We start from the raw sequence: 11,343 nt of genomic DNA, 5'->3' as shown, positions 1-11,343 counted from the left end.
CTTTTTCCCCCTTTCCCCCCACTTTTATCCCTCCATTCCTCACCCTTTCCCCCCCCCCAACTCCCTCCCATTCCCCCCCCCCAAGATCTCTCCTCATCCCATCACTTCCATCCTTTTATTCCTTCCTCGCTCCAAAACGGGGCCGAGCGGGGCCCGAGTCAATAAATAACATCTCCCACACGGGAGGGGACACGTTGGGGGGTCCCTGAGCGCATGGGGGGGGGGGGGGGGGGGGGGGAGGATGCGTCCTCCCCAATAATTAATTAATAATTAATACAATAGGGGCGTGGCTAATAAATATCAATAAATAGGGGTCACAGCTTATTGCGGAGCAGCACCAGGGCCCGCGAGGCCCAGTCCAGGTACAGGTGGAGGCTCTGGAGCACGGCGTGGCCGGCGCGGACCGCGGCCCAGGGCGAGCCCGGGGCCGGCAGCGGGGTCTGGGGGGCGCTGGGTCTGGGGAGGCTCAGGCGGGAGAGCTGCGAGGGGGGAAACACGCGTGGGCATGGGTGGGCAGGCGTGTACATGCGTGTCCATAGGTGTCAAACCGTGCACATGCGTGTACATGCGTGTCCATAGGTGTCAAACCGTGCACATGCGTGTACATGCGTGTCCATAGGTGTCAAACCGTGTACATGCGTGTACATGCGTGTCCATAGGTGTCAAACCGTGCACATGCGTGTACATGCGTGTCCATAGGTGTCAAACCGTGCACATGCGTGTACATGCGTGTCCATAGGTGTCAAACCGTGCACATGCGTGTACATGCGTGTCCATAGGTGTCAAACCGTGTACATGCGTGTTCATAGGTGTCAAACCGTGCACATGCGTGTACATGCGTGTCCATAGGTGTCAAACCGTGCACATGCGTGTCCATAGGTGTCAAACCGTGCACATGCGTGTACATGCGTGTCCATAGGTGTCAAACCGTGTACATGCGTGTTCATAGGTGTCAAACCGTGCACATGCGTGTACATGCGTGTCCATAGGTGTCAAACCGTGCACATGCGTGTACATGCGTGTCCATAGGTGTCAAACCGTGCACATGCGTGTACATGCGTGTCCATAGGTGTCAAACCGTGCACATGCGTGTACATGCGTGTCCATAGGTGTCAAACCGTGCACATGCGTGTACATGCGTGTCCATAGGTGTCAAACCGTGCACATGCGTGTACATGTGTGTTCATAGGTGTCCACCTGTGTACATGTGTGTCCATAGGTGTCCACCCGTGTACATGCGTGTCCACCCGTGTACATGCGTGTTCATAGGTGTCAAACCATGTACATGCGTGTCCACCCGTGTTCATGTGTGTTCATAGGTGTCCACCCGTGTACATGCGTGTCCATAGGTGTCCACCCGTGTTCATGCGTGTCCACCCGTGTACATGCGGGACCACGCGTGTTCATGCGTGTCCATAGGTGTCCACCTGTGTTCATGTGTGTCCATAGGTGTCTACCCGTGTTCATGCATGTCCATAGGTGTCCACCCGTGTTCATGCGTGTTCATGCATGTCCACCCCTGTTCATGAGTGTACATGCGTGTCCATAGGTGTCCACCCGTGTACATGCATGTCCACCCGTGTACATGCATGTCCATAGGTGTCCACCCGTGTACATGCGTGACCACGCGTGTTCATGCATGTTCATAGGTGTCCACCCGTGCTCATGCATGTCCATAGGTGTCCACCCGTGTTCATGCGTGTCTGCGGGTGTACATGCGTGTCCATCTGTGTTCATGCCTGTCCTTGCGTATACATGCGTGTCCATTCATTTCCATGCATGTCCACCCGTGGTCATGCGTGTCCACACGTGTCCACTCGTGTCCATGCGTGTCCATGTATGTCCACCCGTGGACATGCGTGTCCACCCGTGTTTATGCTTGTCCACGCATGTACAGACATGCCCACTCGTGTCCACGCGTGGCCATGCATGGGCGAGCACACGCGTGTGCCGCGGGCGCGCTCAGCGTTGGGGAAGCCCCGCCCATTCCCCCCAAGCCCCGCCCCGAAGCCCGTCCCCATTCGTACAGGTGAGCGAAGCCACGCCCCCCATTCGCGCGAGCCGCTCCCATTGGTGGAAGCCCCGCCCCTACGCGAAGTCCGCCCCCATGCATGCAAGCGAGAGAAGCCACGCCCCCAATAGCCAGGCCACGCCCCCATTCACACGAGCCAGTCCCATTGATAGAAGCCTCCCCTCCTTTCTTAAGCCCCGCCCCGAAGCCAAGTCCGACCCCATTCATAGAGCGCGAAGCCACGCCTCCATTCAGACGAGCCACCCCCACTGGTGGAAGCCACGCCCCCTTTTGTAAGCCCCGCCCCGACACGAAGCCCGTCCCCGTTCATGCAGGTGAGAGAAGCCATGCCCCCAATAGCCAAGCCACGCCCCCATTCACACAAATCTCTCCCATTGGTGGAAGCCGCCCCCCCCTTGTCTAAACACCGCCCCGACTCGAAGCCTATCATTCATAGAGCGCCAAGCCACGCCCCCATTCACACACTCCCCTCCCATTGGTGGAAGCCGCGCCCGCTTGTGTAAGCCCAGCCGCGACGCGAAGCCATTGCTCATTCATGCAGCTGAGAGAAGCCACGCCCCCAAGCTGCAGGCCACGCCCCCATCCGCACACGCCTCACCTATTGGTGGAAGCCACGCCCCCTTGTGTGAGCCCAGCCGCGCCGCGTAGCCCGTCCCCATTCATAGAGCGCGAAGCCACGCCCCCCTCCACACACTCCCCTCCCATTGGTGGAAGCCGCGCCCCCTTGCGTAAGCCCAGCCTCGACGCGAATCCCATGCTCATTCATGCAGGTGAGAGAAGCCACGCCCCCTCCACACGCTCCGCTCTCATTGGTGGAAGCCACGCCCCCTTGTGTAAGCCCAGCCGCTCCGCGTGGCCCGTCCCCATTCATAGAGCGCGAAGCCACGCCCCCCTCCACACGCTCCCCTCCCATTGGCTGAAGCCCCCGCCCCGCCGCTCCGCCCGTCCCCATTCATGCAGGTGAGCGCCGCCGCGCGCCAAGGAGCCGCGCCCCGCCCCTTCCCCGCCGCACCGCCTCCCCATTGGCCCTCCGCCGCCAAGCCCCGCCTACCAGCAGGTCGAGGCTCCGCCCCAGGCGCTCCAGGCGCGCCAGCAGCGCTCCCAGCTCCGGCTCCAGCGGGCGCAGCGCGGGCCCGGCCCGGCGCAGCCACTCCAGGTGCCGCCGGTAGCGCTGCAGGTCCGAGCTCAGCCGAGAGAGCGCTGCCGCAGCCTGCACCCAACGGGAACCGTCACGGAACGGACCCACAACCGCGGGGGGGGGGGGGGAACCGGACCCACAACCGGGGGGGAAACCGGACCCACAACCGGGGAGGGAACCGGACCCACAACATGGGGGGGGAAACCGGACCCACAACCGCGGGGGGGGGGGGGGAACCGGACCCACAACCGGGGGGGAAACCGGACCCACAACCGCGGGGGGGGGGGGGGGAACCGGACCCCCACCCGGGGGGGAACCGGACCCACAACCGGGGGGGAAACCGGACCCACAACCGGGGAGGGAACTGGACCCACAACCAAGGGGGGAACCGGACCCACAACCGGGGAGGGAACCGGACCCACAACCAAGGGGGGAACCGGACCCACAACCAAGGGGGGAACCGGACCCACAACCAGGGAGGGAACCGGACCAACAACCGGGGAGGGAACTGGACCCACAACCAAGGGGGGAACCGGACCCACAACCAGGGAGGGAACCGGACCCACAACCGGGGGGGAAACCGGACCCACAACCAGGGAGGGAACCGGACCCACAACCAAGGGGGGAACCGGACTCACAACTGGGGGGGAAGGAACCGGACCCACAACCAGGGAGGGGGGGACCAGACCCATGGGGGGGACAGGGACCCACAACCGGGGGAGGGGAACCGGACCCACAGCGGGGGGGGGGGAACCGGACCTATGGAGGGGACAGGGACCCACAACCAGGGAGGGAACCGGACCCACAACCAGGGAGGGAACCGGACCCACAACCACGGGGGGGGGAGAACCGGACCCACAACTGGGGGGGAGGGAACCGGACCGACAACCGGGGGGGGAACCGGACCCACAACCGGGGGGGGAACCGGACCCACAACCAGGGAGGGAACCGGACCCATGGGGGGGACAGGGACCCACAATCAGGGGGGAGGAACCGGACTCACAACCAGGGGGGAATCAGACCCACAACCGGGGGGAAGGGGGGTGTGAACCGCACCCACAAGCAGGGGGGGGACCGGACCCACAACTGAGGGGGGAACAGGACCCACAACCAGGGAGGGTGGAACCGGACCCACAACCGGGGGGCGGGGAACCGGACCTACAACCCAGAGGAGGACCCGGACCCATGGGGGGGACCCGGACTCATGGGGGGCACAGGGACCCACAACCAGGGGGTGACCCGGACCCATGGGGGGGATCCAGACCCATGGGGGGGACAGGGACCCACAACCAGAGGGGAACCCAGACCGGGGAGGGACTCGGACCCATGGGGGGGACAAGAACCCATAGTGGGGAATCTGACCCATGGGGAGGAACCGGACCCGGAGGGGACAAGAACCCACAGGAGACACCCGGACCCATGGATTGGGACCCACACCCATGGGGGGAAACCTGACCCACAACCAGAGGGGGACCTTGACCCGAACCTATGGGGGGGACCCGAAGCGTTGGGGGGGACCTGAACCCACAACCAGGGGGGACCCGAACCCATGGGGGGGGACTCGAATCCATCCCGGGGACCTGAACCCATCGCGGGGACCCAGACCCTTGGATTGGGACCCAGATCCATGGGGGGACCCGGACCCGGGGGGACCCGAACACATGGGGGGGACCCGAACCCATCCCGGGGACCCGGACCCTTGGGGGTGACCCGGACCCATTGGGGGTGACCCGAACCCTTGGGGGGGACCCGAACCCATGACGGGGACCCAGACTCATGGAGGGGACCCAGACTCATGGAGGGGACCCGAACACATGGGGAGACGTGAACCCGCAACCATGGGGGGACCCGAACCCATGGAAGGGACCCCAACCCATGGAATAACCGGACCCATTGTGAGGACCCGAACCCATCGTGGGGACCCGAACACACGGGGGGACCCGAACCCATCAGAGACCCCGCTTAGAGACCCCTTTGAGGACCCGAACCCATCGTAGGGACCCGAACCCATCGGGGACCCCGCTTAGAGACCCCCTTGAGGACCCGAACCCATCGTAGGGACCCGAACCTATCGGGGACCCCGCTTAGAGACCCCCATTGAAGGGACCCGGCCCCATGGGAGGGACCCAAACACACGGGGGGACCCAAACCCGCAGCCATGGAGGGACCCCAACCCCCGGGAGGGGGGGGTGCGGCTGCCTATGGGGGACCCCACGGCCACCCCAATTCCCCTCCCCACGCGTGTCCCTTCCCGTTCCCCACCTGGATATTGGCGAGCTCCAGGGCGCTCATGGAGAGCACGGGCAGCGAATCCAGTTTATGCTCCCCTTCGGCCGGGAATCGCGACTTCTGTCGGCGACATAAATGGAAAAGGAGGGGAGGGGGGGGTGTCACCCAATGCACCAAGGAGGGGGGAGGGGGGGGATGTGGGATTTGGGGGGGGGGGGTACCCACGAGGAGCGCGAGGAAGGCTTTGGTGTCGCTGAGCAGCGCCTTGGCGAGGCTGACGATGGCGTCGAGCTCGGTGCGGGGGTCCGGGGGTCGCGGGCGGGGGGGCCCCGCAAGGCCCGGGCACGGCCCCGGCCACAGCCCCGGCCACAGCCCCAGGAGGGCGAACAGCGCCCGCCACGGAGCCCCTGCGGACACGGACACGAGTGAGGGGGGGGCACATCCAGAGGGGGGGATCCAGGGATGGGGGGGGGGGAGACCCCGAGTGGGGGGATCCCGAGTGGGATAAGGCTGGGATAATGAGGGAGAGACCCCCATTAAGGGGATCCCGAGTGGGAAAATCCCGGGATAAGGAGAGGGAGACCCCCAGTGAAGGGGTCCCGAATGGGAGACTCCGAGGGGGGGAGATCCCAAATGGGGGGATCCCGAGTGGGATAATGCAGGGATAACGAGGGGGAGACCCCTGTTAATGGGATCCCGAGTGGGATAAGGCTGGGGTAACGAGGGGGAGACCCCCATTAAGGGGATCCCGAGTGGGAAAATCCCAGAATGAATGGGGGGATCCCAAAAAGCAAGATCCCGAGTGGGATAAAGTGGGATAACGAGTGGGAGACCCCCATTAAGGGGATCCCGAGTGGGAGACTGCGAGTGGGGGGATCCCAAATGGGGGGATCCCGAGTGGGATAATGCAGGGATAATGAGTGGGGGATCGCAAAACGGGGGGATCTCGGTGTTCCCGAGTGGGATAATCCCGGGATAATGAATGGGGGGATCCCAAAAAGCAAGAACCAGAGTGGGATAATGCAGGGATAACGAGGGGGAGACCCCTGTTTATGGGATCCCGAGTGGGATAAGGCTGGGGTAACGAGGGGGAGACCCCCATTAAGGGGATCCCGAGTGGGAAAATCCCGGAACGAGTGGGGGGGATCGCAAAAGGGGGGGGGGGGATCCTGGTGTTCCCGAGTGGGAGACTCCGAGTGGGGGGATCCCAAATGAGAGGATCCCGAGTGGGATAAGGCCGGGATAAGGAATGGGGGATCGCAAAACGGGGGGATCCCGGTGTTCCCGAGTGGGATAATCCCGGGATAATGAATGGGGGGATCCCAAAAAGCAAGATCCCGAGTGGGATAAGGTGGGATAACGAGGGGGAGACCCCCATTAAGGGGATCCCGAGTGGGATAATGCTGGGATAACAAGTGGGAGACCCCTGTTAATGGGATCCCGAGTGGGAGACTCCGAGTGGGGGGATCCCAAATGGGGGGATCCCGAGTGGGATAACCCCGGGATCTCGAGTGGGGAGACCCTGAATGGGGAGATGCCGAGTGAGGGAATCCCAAAAGGAATGCTCTAAGTATTCCCGAGGGGAGTATCCCGGGGTCCAGAGTGGGTGACGCTGAATGGGGGGATCCCAAATGGGGGGATCCCGGTGTTCCCGAGTGGGATTATCCCAGGATCTCGCGTGGGGGAGAGCAAAAGGGGGGGGGGGGGATCCCGAGTGAGGGGATCCCGGTGTTCCTGTGAGGAGCATCCCAGGTTTCAGAGTGGGAGACTCCGAATGGAGGGATCCCAAGTGGGGGGATCCCAGGTGGGATAATGCCGGGATCCCGAACGGGGAGACCCCGAGTGAGGGGATCCCGGTGTTCCCGAGAGGGGTATCCCGGGGTCCAGAGTGGGAGACCCTGAACGGGGAGGGGATCCCAAATGGGGGGCACAGCCGGAATTGGGGGATCCCGGCGCTGGGGATCCCGGGATTTAGGGCTGAGGATCCCGGGATTCCCGTCCCTTCCCGGTGGGATGAAAGGGGGGGGGGGGGGGGGGGCGGCGGCGCGTCCTGTGCGGTCCGGGCTGGAAAGTTTGATGCGGGTGAGTCAGGGGCGGCCCCAATGTGGGGGGGGGGGGGGGGGCCGGGATGGGGATAGGGGGGTGTCCGGGACATCAACCCCCCCACATTGACCCCCTTCTGCCCCACACATTGACCCCACACACCCCTTCACATTGACCCCCCTCTGCCCCACACATTGACCCGCAGACACCCCACGCATTGACCCACCCAGCACTGCCCCACACATTGACCCCCACCCTCCCCCCCCCCCACCTCTGCCCCACACATGGGGGGCGGAGCCGCCGCGGGCGGGGCAGGTGCGCGCCGGGGCCGTTTGTGGCTTTGAGGCGCGGCGGCAGCTGCCCGCGCCCCGAGGCCACGGGGATGGACGCGCCCGGTCCCGCCGTTGGCGGGGGGGGGGGGGGGTGTTGGGTGCTGGGGGGGGGGGGGGTGAGGGATGTGGGGCAGGATCCACCCGTGGACACCCCCCCCATCCCATGTTATAGGGTGGGGGGGGGGGACGTGGTCCCCAAACCTTGGGGTCCCCCTCCTCCAATCACGACCTCCCACTCGTGTGTGTGTCCCCCCCCATTCATAAGCGTGGCACTTACTTGTCATGGCGGGGCCGGAGGGTGCCCCCACGGGGCCGGGATGGGACCCACGGGTGGGGGGGTGAGGATGGGGCTTGGGGGTGGGGTGGGGGGTGTTGCACAAGCGTGGATTCAGGCGGGGATGGGGAACGGGAACGGGGCAAAACGCGGTGCCGGGGGCACGGGGCCGCTCAGCTTGAAACGGGGCAGGGGCTCGGGTGCGTTTCCACGCAGCCCAAAACGCTTCCACGCAGCCCAAAACGCTTCCACGCAGCCAAAAACGCTCCCGAGGCCACGGCCACGCTCCCACTTACCCGCTCACGGCCACGTTCGCGCTGTCACAGCCCCGTTTCCACTCAGGGGGACACCTCCAAACGGCCGCGGTCACGCTGCCACGCACCCAAAAACGCTTCCACGCACCCAAAAACGCTTCCACGCACCCCAAAAACGCTTCCACGCACCCCAAAAACGCTCCCACGCACCCAAAAACTCCTCCACGCACCCAAAACACGCTCCCGATGCCACGGCCGCGCTCCCCCTTACCCACTCACGGCCACTCTCCCATGCGCCCCAAACGCTTCCACGCACCCCCAAACTCCTCCACGCACCCCCAAACGCCTCCACGCACCCCAGAAACGCCTCCACGCACCCCCAAACGCCTCCACGCACCCCAGAAACGCTTCCACGCTCTCAACGCCAAAGCCACGCTCCCCTGCACCCACTCAGCACCACGCTCCCCCGCACCCAGACGCGTTTCCCACGCACCCACTCGCGGCGTTTTTTTCCCCCCCCCCCGTTTTTCCCCGTTCTTTCCCGTTCTCTCCACAACACGGGGGGGGTGGGGACACCGGTTTAAAGGGGTCCAAAAGGGGAAGGGGGGGGGAGGAAGAGAGGGGGGAGGGGGGGGGAAGGGGGGTGTCCGGTTGTGTCCCGCGTGTCCTCGCGTGGGGCGGAGGGAGCGTGTCCGGTGTCCCCGCGTGACGCCCGGTTCCGCGCCGGCCCCATTTATACGGCGGCGCGGGCGCCGTTGGCGATGACACACGCGTGAGTCACGGCTTTTCCATTCAGCAACGCACCGGGGGGAGAGAAACCCCCCACGGACACGGCGGGGGGCGGCGGGACCCCCCCCCCCCCCCCCGCCCCACATCGGACCCACACCCCCCACTCATTCATCCCGTACCGGATGGGGGGAGGCAACGGGGTTGGGATCCGGAACCGGGATGGGGATGGGGATGGAGAGGGGTCGGGACCGCGCCGGGAGTGGTCCTGCACCGGGGTCCATAACGGTATCGGGTCCGGTCATGGAAATGGGGATGATCCCGGTTCAGAACCGGGATCCACCTGGAGCAGGATCGGGCCCGCACCGGGGTCCATAACGGCACCGGGTCCGGTCATTGCAATGGGGATGATCCCGGTTCAGAACCGGGATGAACCTGGACCAGGATCGGGCCCGCACCGGGGTCCATAACGGCACCGGGTCCGGTCATTGCAATGGGGATGATCCCGGTTCAGAACCGGGATGAACCTGGACCAGGATCGGGCCCGCACTGGGGTCCGTAATGGCACTGGGTCTGGTCATGGCAATGGGGATGATCCCGGTTCAGAACCGGAATGAACCTGGACCAGGATCGGGCCCACACCGGTATCGGTCTGCTTGTGGGGTCCCTAACGGCACCGGGTCCGGTCATTGCAATGGGGATGATCCCGGTTCAGAACCGGGATGGACCTGGATCAGGATCGGGCCCGCACCAGGGTCCGTAAAGGCAAAGGGGTCTGGTCATGGCAATGGGGATGATCCCGGTTCAGAACCGGGATGAACCCGGACCAGGATTGAGCCCACACCGGTATCGGTCCGGTTGTGGGGTCCCTAATGGCACCGGCTCCGGTCATGGCAGTGGGGATGATCCCGGTTCAGAACCGGGATGAACCTGGACCAGGATCGGGCCCGCACTGGGGTCCGTAATGGCACTGGGTCCGGTCACTACAATGGGGATGATCCCGGACCAGGATCGGGATGAACCTGGACCGGGATGAACCTGGGCTGGGATGAACCTGGACCGGGAATGGTCCCGCACTGGGATCCGTAACGGCGCTGGTTCTGGTCAATGCAATGGGGACTATCCCGGTACCGAATCGGGATCAACCTGGACCGGGATGAACCTGGACCGGGGTCGATCCTGTTGTAGGATCCATAATGGCACCGGGTCCGGTCATGGCAATGGGGATGATCCCGGTCCAGAACGGGGATGAACCTGGAGCAGGATCGGGCCCGCACAGGATCCGTAACGACATGGAGTCCGGTCATTGCAATGGGGATGATCCCGGTTCAGAACTGGGATGAACCTGTACTGGGAATGGTCCCGCACTGGGGTCCGTAATGGCACTGGTTCTGGTCAATGCAATGGGAACGATCCCGGTACCGAATCAGGATTAACCTGGACTGGGATGAACCTGGACCAGGATCGGGCCCACACCGGGGTCGGTCCCGTTGTGGGATCCATAACGGCACCGGGTCCGGTCATGGCAATGGGGATGATCCCAGTTCAGAACCGGGATGAACCTGGACTAGGATAGGGCCCGCACCGGGGTCTGTAGGGGCAAAGGGGTCCGGTCATGGCAATGGGGATGATCCCGGTCCAGAACCAGGATGAACCTGGACCGGGATCAGCCTGGACCAGGATCGGGCCCGCTCTGGGGTCCATAACAGCACCGGGTCTGGTCATGGCAATGGGGATGATTCCGGTTCAGAACCGGGATGGACCCGGACCAGAACCGGGATGAACTTGGATCAGGATCGGGCCCACACCAGTATCGGTCCGGCTGTGGGGTCCCTAATGGCACTGGGTTCGGTCATTGCAATGGGGATGATCCCGGTCCAGAACCGGGATGAACCCGGTCCAGAACCGGGATGAACCCGGACCAGGATCGGGCCCGTACCAGGGTCCATAACGGCATGGGGTCCGGTCATGGCAATGGGGATGATCCCGGTCCAGAATTGGGATGAACCTGGACCGGGATGAACCTGGACCAGGATCGGGCCTTCAGTGGGGTCCATAACGGCACCGGGTCCGGTCATGGCAATGGGGATGATCCCGGTCCAGAACCGGGATGAACCCGGACCAGGATCGGGCCCGCACCGGGCTCCATAACGACACCGGCTCCGGTCATGGCGATGGGTCCGGTACCCCCCCCCCCTTCCCCCCCCGGATCCCTCCCCCCCCCCCCCCCCCCCCCCCCCCCCCCCCCCCCCCCCCCCCCCCCCCCCCCCGCCCCCCCCCCCGTGGGGCTGCGGCGGGACCGGGGCGTGGGGGGG

At 64.7% G+C, this 11,343-nt stretch overlaps 1 protein-coding gene across 1 annotated transcript; it reads right to left on the bottom strand.

The window, feature by feature from the left end:
• Nucleotides 1-260: 260 nt before the first annotated feature.
• Nucleotides 261-10,322, bottom strand: IL11 (interleukin 11). The gene is made up of 5 exons (XM_057403049.1): nt 10,191-10,322; nt 5,625-5,909; nt 5,433-5,519; nt 3,084-3,242; nt 261-479 (listed from the first exon to the last, which is right to left on the bottom strand). The coding sequence occupies exons 1-5, from the start codon at nt 10,320-10,322 to the stop codon at nt 315-317; spliced, it is 828 nt and encodes a 275-aa protein (XP_057259032.1). The 3' UTR covers nt 261-314.
• Between the last annotated feature and the right edge of the window lie 1,021 nt (nt 10,323-11,343).

The sequence above is a fragment of the Pezoporus wallicus genome, unplaced genomic scaffold (assembly GCF_028554395.1).
Source record: "Pezoporus wallicus isolate ANWC-B61680 ecotype Strahan unplaced genomic scaffold, APGP_CSIRO_Pwel_v1 contig_8731, whole genome shotgun sequence".
Lineage (NCBI taxonomy): Eukaryota > Metazoa > Chordata > Aves > Psittaciformes > Psittacidae > Pezoporus > Pezoporus wallicus.
Note: the sequence above shows the minus strand (reverse complement) of the source record. Positions and strands in the feature narration are given on the sequence as shown.